Raw genomic sequence first — 13,928 nt, 5'->3', positions numbered from 1 at the left:
ATATACTTTCAGCAACTTGTTTTGAAGTTTAACATTTTACTATTATCATAAAGAATCTTTCGTTACTGTAAGCATTTCTAACGGAAATTGTCTGATCATTGCCATAGTATGAAGTAATAGAGAACACATTGATTTGTACATTACTCTAATACAAAGTTCAACTCATCATTTTTCTCTTGAAAATTATGTATTTCAAACCATTTTGGTTTTTTTTGTTGCATTTTATTGAATGAAAACAAATGCATTAGTTTAATATATGATTTCAAGGGACCTCATAATAAAATTAAAATTGATTAGTTCAAATTTTCCAGTCAATTCAAATTTTAATTTCTGTCATATTCTTGCGTAAATAATTCATATAATGTCATTTCATGATATTTTCTACCACATTTTACATGGAAATATAATAAATACACACGCAAAGTCATTTTATTTGACACGGCACATAGAAATTCAAATATATCATTGATATAAAATTAAATGACATTCAGGTCTTTAGTATTTCAGGTCTTTAGTATGTCCCGTATACCGATCCTGATGCATTGTTTTGAAAAGAATGAAGAACTCCGAAGTTTTCCGAATAGATTATAGTCTCGATAAAAACGCGCCAAATGCCATAATCTACTAAGTATGACCTACTATTCATTTACGAGTAAAACAAAAAATATGTGATATTTTCTAAAAGGCATAAAACATATTTATACATGCAAATTTACTTTAAATTCATAAAAATAAGCATAGTATTAATTCTATTAAAAAAGAACTATCCCGCAGAAACGCAGTAACAATATTTAAATGTGTATCAAACAACGGACCGCCTTCCGACGGCCCGTAATAATAAAAGTGGTGTTAGAGTGAGAGGAGTCTCAGATTAGTGTTGAGGCTTCAAAATAAGGCTTGAAATGCATAAACAAAAGACTGACATGTCAATCTAACGGTTATGGTACTCAGGTGACGCTAGAGACATATGGGCCTCTATCTTGTTAACTTTATACAATACAAGATTTTATAAATATTACTCTCGATTTTTTCAAGGAGCGTTAGGTAGAATTTTCCCTTTCTAAATGCTACACGTATAGCTTTCTCCTTGTCAAGTAATATAAACCAATAAATCACTTCGGAACTTTCTTTTCGACTTGGCGAATACGAGGGTCCAATCCCTTTAAACACGTCGGGTACACTACCTTACATGGATAGCATTATCTAACATGTGACAATAATTACGTCAAACAGATTACAGCGAAGTACATTGAAGCGTTTAATATGGGTTTACTCCAGAAAATTTTCTACGTAGTTAAGACATTGCCGCTCCTGACTTGAATGAGAGAGAGAGAGAGAGAGAGAGTGAGAGAGAGAGAGAGAGAGAGAGAATTGAGTAAATTATAAGGGGTGCCGTTGAAGGAATAATCATTAGTTATAAACTTGCAAACAAATTAACTAAGGTCTGCATATAAAAATTACACGTATATCCTATATTGGTATAACTTTAAAGCGTTTTAAAGAACGATTGTGAAAATTTCTTTAGCAGCGCCGTCGACAACATGTACACACTGTACATGGATAAGAATGACGTAGCTAACCAACTGAATTTCCTAGCATGGAGTCCGAGAACACGGACATTAAATATTTTGAAATGCGAATGAATGATCACTTATGAACATGATGAATTAAGATGTAGTGTAAAGGAAAAGCAACGCAGGCGGATGCTTAGAGGAAAAGTTAAACAATGGTGGACAAATTCGTCCTAAGGTAAAGAATGTTTCACACTGAGTAACCATGAAGAAAGTTTTTATACAAAGTATATTTACTATGGTGGCATATCTCTGCCCCAGTTATTTTTCTATCAAGTATGTCGACATGCAAGATAAATATGTTGACATGCAAGATAATTATGTCAACATGCAACATAACTATGTTGACATGCAAGAAAATTGCAATCAGATAGGAATTATACGAAATCTCAAAAAATCTCAAATATCGCCGACCTGTGACATCCAAGATGCTAGATGCTACTTTTTTTTATGTCGACATGCAACTTCTTTATGTTAACATGCAAGATAAATATGCTGATATGCAACTTATTTATGTCAACATGCAACTTATTTATGTCGACATGCAACTTATTTATGTCAACATGGAACTTACGTATGTTGACATGCGAGATAAATATGTTGACATGCAACTTAGTTATGTTTACATGCGAGATAAATATGTTGACATGCAACTTATAAGTTGTATGTCAACATAACTAAGTTGCATGTCGACATAAATATGTTGCATGTCAACAAATTTATCTTGCATGTTAACATAACTAAGTTGCATGTCGACATAATTAAGTTGCATATCGACATAAAGAAGTTGCATGTTAACATAAATAAGTTGCATATTGACATCAATAGGTAGCGTACTAGCATCTTGGATGTCACATGTTGGCGGTATTTGATATTTTTAAAACATCTTATTTGATTGCTGTTTTCTTGCATGTAAACATAGTTATGTTGCATGTTGACATAACTATCTTGCATGTCAACATCTTTATCTTGCATGTCGACATAATTAATAGAAAAATAACTTGCACAGAAGGGGCAGAAATATGCCACCATAATTTACAACCTATGTTTAATGAAATAATAATAAATTCCAGGAAGATTCGGTAAACTTTGATTTCAATATTAACGGTAACATTATTCGTACAGTCTTCGATGTTTGACATTACCTCATCCTATTACATGTACTGATCTATATTTAGACATCGTTGTTCCCTGGTTAAAGAATATCAAAACACTTCAAAGTTTCATAAATTTATAAGATATACTAGACCGTGATTTGTCACTTTATAAGATAACTATTGTTGATAAATAGTTCGCTCATCTGCGTCATACCTCTCTCTCTCTCTCTCTTTCTCTCTCAAATTAAGTCACGAGCGGTAATGTCTCAACTCCGCCTTCTACGATCTGATTGGACAAAGTTCAGTCAAAACATTACGTAACAACTTTTCTGGAGTAAATGCCTATTAAACGCTTCAATGTACTTTGCTGTATCAAATCCAATAAATGAGTTGCAAAGCATTATTGTCTACAACGTGTTTACGATTCAACAAACGCACGTGGTTTTTGCCTGTTTTATACACAATATTTAATTGCTTGCCGGAATATTTGTACATCTTGATTTTTACTTTAGAAGGTAAAAAAGGAATTTACGTACCATTAACTTTGGTCCATGCTCACATTGAAAAAATACTGTTGTCTTAGTTGATCAATTGTTGCTTCAAAAATGATCAGTATCTAAGGACTGGCAACCTTACGCATACCAGTACAAACAGATTTTGATTAAAAGACTGCATAATTGTTTATTAGTGACTTTATCATTGCCACTAGAAATAAATACAGGTAACTGGACATTTTTAACTTACGTTAATAGCCACGGTAGTAGAAATGCACAAATATACAAATCATAAGCGCAAGCTATGCAGCATATAGTAGTTTGTACGTTAAGCTTTCTGATGATTGTCCCTGAAGAAAATATCAATAAGCATTCCAATGATGTTGTCCCAAATCTGGGGTATCACGTGAAAAAACGGTACTCGCTGCTTCTAATTCAAAAGGACGTATCTGTCTTTTGAACATAACCAGTGGGGTATTTATATAGGTGTATATAAGTCCTCAAATGCAATATATTTTTTAGATGTGAGCATAGAAAATGAAGTTTAGACATAATTGTCTGTATTTATTTCATAAATTCTGAAAAATCATTCAAAATGAGTTTTAATATTTTCAATATGCTTTGTATACATTGAAACTTGTAGTAGCCCACAATGCCTCACAACTCATTCATCTTATTTGTTTGTCGATAAAAGTAAAACAGATGGCTAATTTAGTATGCCGACGTCACAAAATCTGGTGGTTTCGACCTGTTAAACACATAAAAGGAAAAGGACCCGGAATTTCAATACTTTACATGAAATGGTTTCCCTACAGTCTTATTTTTACAGCGTCAAGACAATCATGAGGCGCGTTTTCCTTATGAGTTTTCTCTGTGTTTCTGGATTTACAACGATAAAAGAAACCAAAGGAACTAATCAAACCGATATCTATCATCCTGGTAAGTATTTGGTTTATAATCATGATGGAGTACAATGCGTAAAACGAAGATCCAACGCACAATTTCTAAAACACGTCGGTCTTCTGAAAGAAGCATGACTGTATAGATTTATTTTAGTGATACATATGAATGAGAGCTTATAAAACTTTGTGTTTGCCTATTTGAAATATGCTTCAAAATTGCATTAACGGTTATTTTTCTTTTCTTTTGAATTGACAGATATGCCAGAGCAACATGTTAAAAACCCGTTACTCTTACCATCAGTTCCAGTTGGATGGGATACGAAAGACTACAAAATGAATTTTCGTGAATCTTTGAACTTCAAACTCCGAAGAGCACCTATTCCTACTATTGGTTCTCCTTGGCCAAAACCTCAGAAATATTTGATCAACGACTCCACAAAATTATTCCGTCTTCAAAGAGACAAACTTGGTCTGAGGATAACCAGATCAGATGATTGTCAAACATTGCAGGACGCAGTCCAAAGATACCTAGACTATATATTTACATGTTTTAATGACAATTATGAAAATAATCTTCGAAATGTTTTTGACGAAGATTTAAGGAAAAAGATGTTATTATCACCAGAACTGTCTGTGCGAGACACAATATTAATAACTTCACTGATCATTCATTTAAAGTCATGTTCATATTGGCCAGATCTTGCATCCAAGGAATCATGTTAGTATGGCATTGAAATATAATATTCGTTTAGTTCCCTTATAAATGGAAATTACGTGTTTTATATAATTTAAAGAGTAAAGCCGATGATAAACTTAATAACGACTTCGAATTCGGCAATGATATCCTGAAGTATCATTAGTGGTCATATATTTTGCTTTCTTTTCTCTATATATTCACAGATCAGTTAACGGTCAACACTGACGGTATTCACATCGTTGCTGAAGATGTATGGGGCGCTCTAAGGGGTCTAGAAACCTTGAGCCAGCTTGTTTTCTGTAGTCGAAATACGGTAGTGTATCAGTATTGGTTACATCACGGGTCGATTATCATGCTCAAGCTTATCAAATTAAAAAAAAAGGAGTTACAGAATACAATATTGGCAATTTTTAGCAGTGAATTGTGGACAAACTCAGTTCCAGAACAATCCAATTTACTTGTAGCAATGAATTATGAACAAACTCAGTTCCAGAACAATACAATTTAAAACCTTGTTAGTTATACAGCTTTAGAAGCATATCTAGTACCTTCATACATTATTCTTTTACTAGGTATTGATACGGGATACCAAAATCGAAGACTTTCCACGATTTATTCACAGAGGAATTTTAGTTGATACTGCAAGACATTACATTAAAAAAGAAACCATATTTCAAATAATGGTACCGTTAATTCTTCATTACTCTCATTTTGATAAATCACATCTTTTAAATGCTTTCTAAGGAAAATGATAACAGATTTTATTAATTTTCTTTTATAAAACTATAGAGAGGAATGGAGATGAACAAACTGAATGTCTTTCATTGGCATATGACAGATGACCAGTCCTTTCCTTTTCAAAGTAAATATTTTCCTGAACTTAGTGAAAAGGTAATTGTTATACTTTAAATACTCATAGTCTTGGAAGTAACAAAAAATATTCATTTGATTTCACATTTGGCAAATGTCTGAAGGTACGTGTATATTTAATGCCATTCATTTAATCAGTCGGTGATCACAGAAAATAATCAACATTTGATTCAATATCCTTGTAATCAATCAAATTTGATAGGGTTTGTCGTAAGGGAAATAACTCCGCTCATTAACAAAAAGGTACACGAAAATAATAAAAAGGTAAGGGATTTTCGAAATTGCATGGCAAACGAGGACAAATAATGCAATTCATTTAAAGTATAGATTATGCTAGGCCGCGAAGAACTGATAACTATCGTCTAGGGTGCTGGAAAATCTAAAGAAGGCACTCATATCGGGGTGGGGGGCAACTCCATAATAAATCAATTCTCATTATGTAAAGTTTTAGAAAATTAGTTGCTGCGCTGCGAGAACCCCCCCCCCCCCCCCCCCGAATGCTACACGCCTCCCAAACATTCAGTAAAAGATATTATAGGTGCGGTTTGATGGTGCATCTCATTAAATATACATCGACAGTACCTCTCGGCCGGCAGACGAAGTTAGCACCATTGTTGTACGAGGGTTGTTCGGAAATTATTGAGACATTTACTCTAACTTCCTTTGTAATAAGATAAATCATTGAAATTTCACCAGGATATAAACCAGGATGTCCTTTATTATCGTATAAATGTTGAAGTTGATGACAATTTGTTTATTCCTGGTAAGCTAACAAACTTGCCTACATCCAATGACCCGGCGCAACCACAAAATCATCGCAATGTTACTTTAAAGTTTTTCCTTGGCCCTATTTTATGAACACCTTACAAACGAAAGGAAAACATAAAAAATTCTTCATTTTTCTTCTTTTCTTTTTAATTTAAAATTGCAACAGTTAAATATATTTTCCATTTTTGATTTTTTGTGAAAAAATCAAGTTATTTCTTCCCAAAAGTAAACTTACTGTGAAATTGCTCTTACAATCAATTTGTTTATATCTTTTAACTGTTAAAATCAGTTTGTGTGAAAAAATAAGTACTTGATACATGTACATGTATTTAGTCCCTTTGTTTTTAAGTCTAGTTAAACAATCAGTTGAAAAAAAACTCGACTTACTGAAGCTTTTGACCCTTTTCCATCGTATAGTTTTTATATAGGCAACTTCTTGGCCCAAAATGTCTTTTTCCGAGGTTCACATCAATTTCATGTGTATTCGCTGCGCCGCCTTGACGTCAAAATTCAATGAACCGTCTCAGTCAGATTTCAATTGCTTGGTAAATATATAAGTACTTTTCTTGCATTTTAAGTCATACACCAGTAAAACTTACACAAAAGTTAGTCACAATAAAGAGCAAAATGAACATACATAATTGGTTTCTTTCATCAAGAATTGTAAGTCTAACAACACTTAAAATAAAGATGTTCAACTTTTTTTTTAACTCCGAGTGTGTGCCTGCGCCGGGTACCCCGACCACAGACTTGTTTATGTATTGTCATAAACAAACTATTAATTATTTTGTAGCATTACTTAGATCATTTATTCGGTTATGTTTCTTCAATGTTCATACCAATTTTCATTAAAATCCGCCGCTTAGAAAGAGAGATATTTGCGTTGTCTCAATAATTTCCGAACAACCCTCGTATATACATGTATATAGAGAGGGTATGATTTTAATCGGGGTTTACCAAGAAACAAGTGAAAAGCTGTCAATGTGACAGCAAACCGGGTTTTCTTTTATGTGAACTGTATCCGTAATCCATGTCAACCCGTATCCACTGAAATGGATAAGGTGAAAGGGTACCCTATATGCAATATTTTGCCAAAAAATGACTAAGTTCAAAAGCTGGCATTTTTTTCATAAATAATAAGAAATCAAAATCCTAGCAATATGCACACCTCTGATATATGTACAATTGATCTGCAAAAGAACAACTTCCTATCCGTACAATGAGGGTACCCTATAAGCAATATTTTGCCAAAAAATGACTAAGTTCAAAAGCTGGAATTTTTTCATAAATTATCGGAAATCTAAATCCTAGCAATATGCACATCTCTGATATATGTACAATTGATCTGCAAAAGAACAACTTCCTATCTTGAAAACTGTAGGAGGAGTTATCCGTACAATAAGGGTACCCTATATGCAATATTTTGCCAAAAAATGACTAAGTTCAAAAGCTGGTATTTTTTTCATAAATTATCGGAAATCTAAATCCTAGCAATATGCACACCTCTGATATATGTACAATTGATCTGCAAAAGAACAACTTCCTATCTTAAAAACTGTAGGAGGAGTTATCCGTACAATGAGGGTACCCTATATGCAATATTTTGCCAAAAAATGACTAAGTTCAAAAGCTGGCATTTTTTTCATAAATAATCAGAAATCAAAATCCTAGCAATATGCACACCTCTGATATATGTACAATTGATCTGCAAAAGAACAACTTCCTATCTTAAAAACTGTAGGAGGAGTTATCCGTACAATGAGGGTACCCTATTGGCAGCCGCCCGCCCGCCATTTTCACCGTTTTAATAACCGGATTTTTCCGTTGGAAAACCCGGTTAAAAATCCAAAATGGTAAAAATGACCGGGGCAGGCGGGAGGCTGCCAAGAGAGTACCCCTATTGTACGGAGAACTCTTTCGACAGTTTTCAAGATAGGAAGCTGATGTTTTGCTGACCAATTAGACATATATCAGAGATATGCATATTACTTGGATATTTATAAGAGAAATACCAGCTGTCCTACTGTTTTCAAGATAGGAGGTTTATGTATTTCAGATCAATTACACAAACATCAGAGATGGGCATATTTCTTTTGGATTTTGATTTCTTTTTTTTATAATTAATGAAACAGCTGACTGTTGAACTTTTTCTAGCAGAATATTGCATATAGGGTACCATATTCTTTGGATAGGTATTGTTTATCAATTCAGGGTTGACAAATTGATTCTTAATACAGTTCATCGCATAAATGAGAACCCGGTTTGTCGTCATTGTGCATTTAGTACTGAATACACCAGGGACTGGCACGACTTTTAAGCGACTTCAAAGACACTCAGTCTGTATCTTGACACTGGGATTGTAGGTGCCAGCACGACGGACTCAATACTGCTGCTGATATTTGATCTTGAGATTCCCAAGCCCGGTCGATTCCTGCGGGATAAACCGCAGAATTGAGTGTAACAAAGTAGTACATCTGGCCGAATCCTGTTCATGAAACCTCACTGAAACTTTAGTTTAGACTTCTGTGTGCCAATGTCTTCCCGTAGAGCCCTAACGTCCTGACCCAGGCGGTGCATAGTTAAGAGATCACCCTGTACCAGAATCACCTCTCCCAAAACAAGGCATAATTATGATCACACCGCGTTGCATCCTAGTACTGGTCCCAATTCGCTCATGAGTCTGCTACATCTCCTCCCCACATCGAGTGACATTAACCGAGGCACTCTCCCCAACTACACAGGTGTACTACAATATTGAAACTAACTTTACAAGGCCGTGGATTCCCGGAACTGTGCCCATCCAAGTCAGGAGTACTTCCCTGTTTCCGCATGCCCCCCCCCCCCCCCAATTTTTTAACCCCCCGACTGCGACCGAAATCTCCCTTCGCAACAAAAAAGCCCACAATCTAATACAGGAAATGCAAAATAACAATCGACATGTAGCGGGTATTTCGCTGAACCATATATAAAATGCACAAAAGCAAAAGTACAAGAAAAACAAACCTACATCTTGAGTTATAAATGGGATGAAATCCTCAAAAATCCAAAATAGCGTCTCCACATGCCTGCGAGGATAGCCCGCCTGTGATGCCGAAGAGAAAGTCGGGGCACTTTTTTGGCGATTACCGTCACATAGAATAGTAAACGATGAATACACATGATACACAATGTCTTGTCTCTACGACGACAGGGAAAGGCAACATATTCAACAACTTTCGCAGACATTTAATCGTAAAGATTTTGTGGCATCGAATTCAAATGAAAAGCGAGTCGCTGGAAAAAAAATATATTGATTCAATTAATCATAGACATATAACATTATATGTCTGTGAATCAATCCATCACAGAATGAAAGTGTGTCATTAAGTCAACTGACTGATGACTCAAAAGTCTGGAAGGTACATGTAACTGATCGACATATTGGCAGTTAGAATGCAGTCAATTTAGTGATTGCTGGATCACCAAAATCAACATGGCAGTATTAGTTTCGTTTATAAATAGACTTTGAGAAAAAAATATGACTCGAAATCGAGGTTATCATCACTCAGTCTGATGAATTTGGTTATATATGCAAGACCCTGCAGTTTACTTTATTACATACTGAAATAATTTTTAACTGCTGATAAAAACCTAATTATTTACATTTGATGTATACTTTTTCGGGTATATATATATATTTGTAACTTCCATAAACACATTTTAATCATGAAGGTCTGGGATTTAATCCAAATCTTTTAATTTTTTTAATTGAACAATATTTCTTTAGGGCGCCTTTCATCCTACTCTAGTATACACACATACCGACGTAAAGGATATCATAGAATTTGGAAGGCAAAGAGGAATTCGAGTCATTCCAGAATTTGATGTTCCAGGTACTAATGACGGTTATTTTCCTCTTGGTAATTTGTTAGTAATACAAGATTTATACATTACGAACTAATGATAAAAATAAATTAAAAATCACACGCCTTTTCAATACCCAAAACGTTTAAATGTTGTACAGTTGTGTCAACAAGCATACATGTATCATACGTGTAGGTGATATATGCTCATTAAAGCTGACATGAATTCACAAATACGCATTATTTCCCTTTTATCTCCGACTACCGCCATCTTAGTTGTCGATTTCTATTGTTCTGCTCATCGCTACACACCCCGTATATAAGACCGAGAGCCCTCGTCTTGCTTCACCGCATTCAGAAATTTCATAAACCCGAACACGTTACCTTGGACGAAAAGACTTGTAAAAACGCGTTTGGAACACAAATAATATGACAACCACTTCACTGGCAAGATATATCCAATAAACGACGAAACAAGACAGACTGAAATCCAGGCGCAGATACTTCTAAAATTCCTCGATAATTGTAGACCGTTTCCCTGTGTTTGTTAGAACATCACACATGCGCAAACCATACACTGTGGCAGATCGAGCAATGTCAATATCGCATGGATTTTATAAACGGGGAGCTTTTGTAGGAACGGATGGAAACGTTGTTACTTTCTAGGATTTACTATCATTTATCTACTGTGTTGGATGTAGTGTCGCCGGGGTTTTCAAGAAGATGCAGACGTTATGCACTCTGTATGAGCGACACACGTGTTCGATGTGCATGCGAAGTAAGGCAGCACTGTCTGTGCAAAAATAATACGGATACCTTGGACGTCCTTTCAAAGAAAAAATATAGTTGTATTTCATTGATTGTTGTTTTCTTTATTCTTTATTACAACATTTTACTACAATGTGTAGTTCATGCATTTAGAAGTCCGTGCAACGTGAATGCCTCGATCGGAAAGCAACCGACCGTAACTTTCTCAACCGGTATATATACCCCAGTGACAGTAAAGGAGCGATCGAAGCTAATATGGCGACCAAATGCTTTTATGAATTCATGTCAGCTTTAAGAACTTTATGGTAATACTCGACATACACACATGTAGGCCTATAAGAATTACTTAAAAAAAAAATTAAACTAATTTTTAATAGTCTGTTTCGTCAAGAAGGTAACATTTTCCCCCACATCGCAAACGTCTGGATAATGCAAAATGTTGTGTTTTTTATTTTGATTGTGATGTTTACAAAAACGCCCAATATGAAACAATTTGCTTTGAATTGCAGCTCATGTCCTGTCTTGGAGTTTTGGTAAACCTGAACTCTTGACTCGGTGTTACGGTAGCGGTAAAGTAATACCCGGTTTACTGGGGCCATTGAATCCGGCGAGAAACAGCACCTACTCACTCTTACAAGAATTGTATAGAGAAATCCTAAACCTATTTCAAGACCAATTAGTTCATATAGGCGGTGATGAAGTTCCGTTCGATTGCTGGTATTTTATTCTCTGATTTTCACTGCTTTAATTACTCTTTAAATTTTAAGTGGTCACATACCGGTTGGCAAATTTCTTTTTGACATAAATATTATTTTTGTACGAAAAACGCAAAGAAATCCGAGTCGAGAATGACAAAAAAAGTCATACAACGATATGGTTATATAATAATAGCTTGCCCAATTATAAATCTTACTACTGTGTATATTGATGATTTACTAATTAAAATTGTTTAATATTAATGTTAAAGGAAATCAAAAGGTGAAATACAAGTAGCAAAAAATTAATTTAATGATATACTTGTATAATAATAGCTTGATCAATAAATCTTACTACAATGTATATTGACGATTAATTAAATTGTTTTAATTTTTATATTACAGGAAATCAAATGATGAAGTAGCAATGTTTGCGAAAGAACTTGGCAAAATAAAGAACACTAGTTCCGATATGAAAGATGTTCTAAAATATTTCACAAAAAGGTATAAATTTTTATTTTCACAAAAAATATTATACTAGCATATTCTATGTATAAGATTGTGTTTTCTCTTAATATTTTAAAGATATAGGAAATATATCATGAACATAATTTATATATAATTACATGTATGTATGGCCTCTAACTCTCTACAAGAAGATAGTAGCTGTCAAATGTCGATCTGTAGCCCATATTATACATTCGGACCAATATTTTAAAAAATGAAATTCTACAAGTTTCTATTTAGGTTTCAAAAAGTACCACTTTTTCAAAAATGTTAATTTTTATGGGAAAAAAGTTTCTTTCCGTTTTGTTAAATTAAGTAATGTCGGTATTGGGATCAAACTATTTCAACGAGTTCTACCAAATATATATCGTATAACTGTACCATTCCATTCCTCTAAAATTCCTATCGACAGTTTTATTGATGTGTCCTGAGGTTTAATATGTAGTTTGTAGGTGTTTAATCCTTCTGTTACATGTACGAAGTGATCTATCTTTAAAAATATTTGGTTTTTGAAAAAATCCAAAGATGCATATTTTTTTCTTTATTTATTTTCAGATTTGTATCGGGTATCGAAGAGGAAGTATTGAAGAGCAAGAGAAAACGTCGTTTGGTGGTTTGGGAAGAATCTTTCAGAAGCAATTTACCAGTAAATCAATGATTATGTAAAATTCCTGTAAAACTGTTAATTCTTCAAATCATAAACCGGAGAATACTGATAAATTTTTAATCTTAATTTGAAACGCTTGTCGATTATAGATGAAGCGATCGAAATATTGGCCTAGGTAGAAGCACGCGCTGTCTGTTTATTAGACTAACTCGCATCGCTTGTTCACTCGCACGGGATGTCGTCGGCCATGTGCGAAAACGTTGTCAACATAAATAATTTGAAATGTTTGAATCAATCGTAATCTTTATTTTTGTTTTACGATTTACTACCGATAAATTGGTTCGTTTAAAATTTCCCATTTTAAAGATAAAAGTTCAATTAAATACATGTAAGATCATAATTAAATGATAATTGGCGGGGAGAAAAGAAAGAATCTGGTTTATAAAAAAAGAAAGATGTATTATTCAGTACGAAATAAAATACATCATGAAAGAAAAAAGTAAATCAGTGATAACTTTCTTGATTGATATTCAATAAGTTTAACCGAGGAAATTTACGCCTTAAAAACTTTTGATTTTTTTTTTCAATATCGCAAGTTTTTAAGATACATGTAATTGTCATCGCGGTCAAAAAATGTAATCTTATTAACTGTAGATCTCAATTTTACAAGATTAAGATAAACCAAACACTTGTTTAAAAAATAATTTCATGAGATCTTTGTGCTGATAGAAATAATTAGTATATCAGAATAAACTAGGAAATAATGACAACCCATAAGTTACAGATGAAATAAAGTTTTATTATATTAAAAACAGTATTATTTCGATTATGAATATGATATGACTATGATGTAGAAGATGTTAATTGAAGACTAAAGCTTGCTGCAAAATCACAGCGTCATCTTTGCAAAACTCTCTATCAACAATTGCAGTTGTATGCGGAAGCATTCATTATTCTCATATCTTGGTCTTTTTGGGGTATCATCTCTAAAAACTCTTGCGTGTCTCTTGCGAGATTGATATCTCTGGAAGGGGTGTTAATTTTATAAAGTGCAGGTTTCTTGACCTACCCACTTTCTATACCCTTTCCCCGGCCTCCGGAGGTTGTTGA

The 13,928-nt window shown here is 34.0% G+C and overlaps 1 protein-coding gene across 9 annotated transcripts in view; it reads left to right on the top strand.

The window, feature by feature from the left end:
• LOC105346729 (beta-hexosaminidase subunit beta) overlaps positions 1 to 13,928 on the top strand; it is a 35,935-nt gene that overhangs the window by 14,773 nt on the left and 7,234 nt on the right. For 3 of the 9 annotated variants that reach the window (XM_066079247.1, XM_066079244.1, XM_066079245.1), the window contains exons 2-10: positions 3,992 to 4,101; positions 4,321 to 4,782; positions 4,965 to 5,074; positions 5,334 to 5,444; positions 5,551 to 5,652; positions 10,166 to 10,271; positions 11,519 to 11,726; positions 12,110 to 12,208; positions 12,767 to 12,857. In XM_066079247.1, the coding sequence (XP_065935319.1) occupies positions 4,005 to 4,101; positions 4,321 to 4,782; positions 4,965 to 5,074; positions 5,334 to 5,444; positions 5,551 to 5,652; positions 10,166 to 10,271; positions 11,519 to 11,726; positions 12,110 to 12,208; positions 12,767 to 12,857 (1,386 nt within the window). In that variant the 5' untranslated portion in view covers positions 3,992 to 4,004. Of the gene's footprint in view, positions 1 to 1,359; positions 1,750 to 2,598; positions 3,184 to 3,991; positions 4,102 to 4,320; positions 4,783 to 4,964; positions 5,075 to 5,333; positions 5,445 to 5,550; positions 5,653 to 10,165; positions 10,272 to 11,518; positions 11,727 to 12,109; positions 12,209 to 12,766; positions 12,858 to 13,928 lie in introns of those variants that run through there. The other 6 variants (XM_066079241.1, XM_066079248.1, XM_066079243.1 and 3 more) reach the window with 5 other exon arrangements.

This window comes from Magallana gigas, chromosome 3 (assembly GCF_963853765.1).
Source record: "Magallana gigas chromosome 3, xbMagGiga1.1, whole genome shotgun sequence".
Classification (NCBI taxonomy): domain Eukaryota; kingdom Metazoa; phylum Mollusca; class Bivalvia; order Ostreida; family Ostreidae; genus Magallana; species Magallana gigas.
The sequence above is the reverse complement of the archived record's forward strand: the minus strand, read 5'-3'. Positions and strand labels throughout refer to the sequence as shown.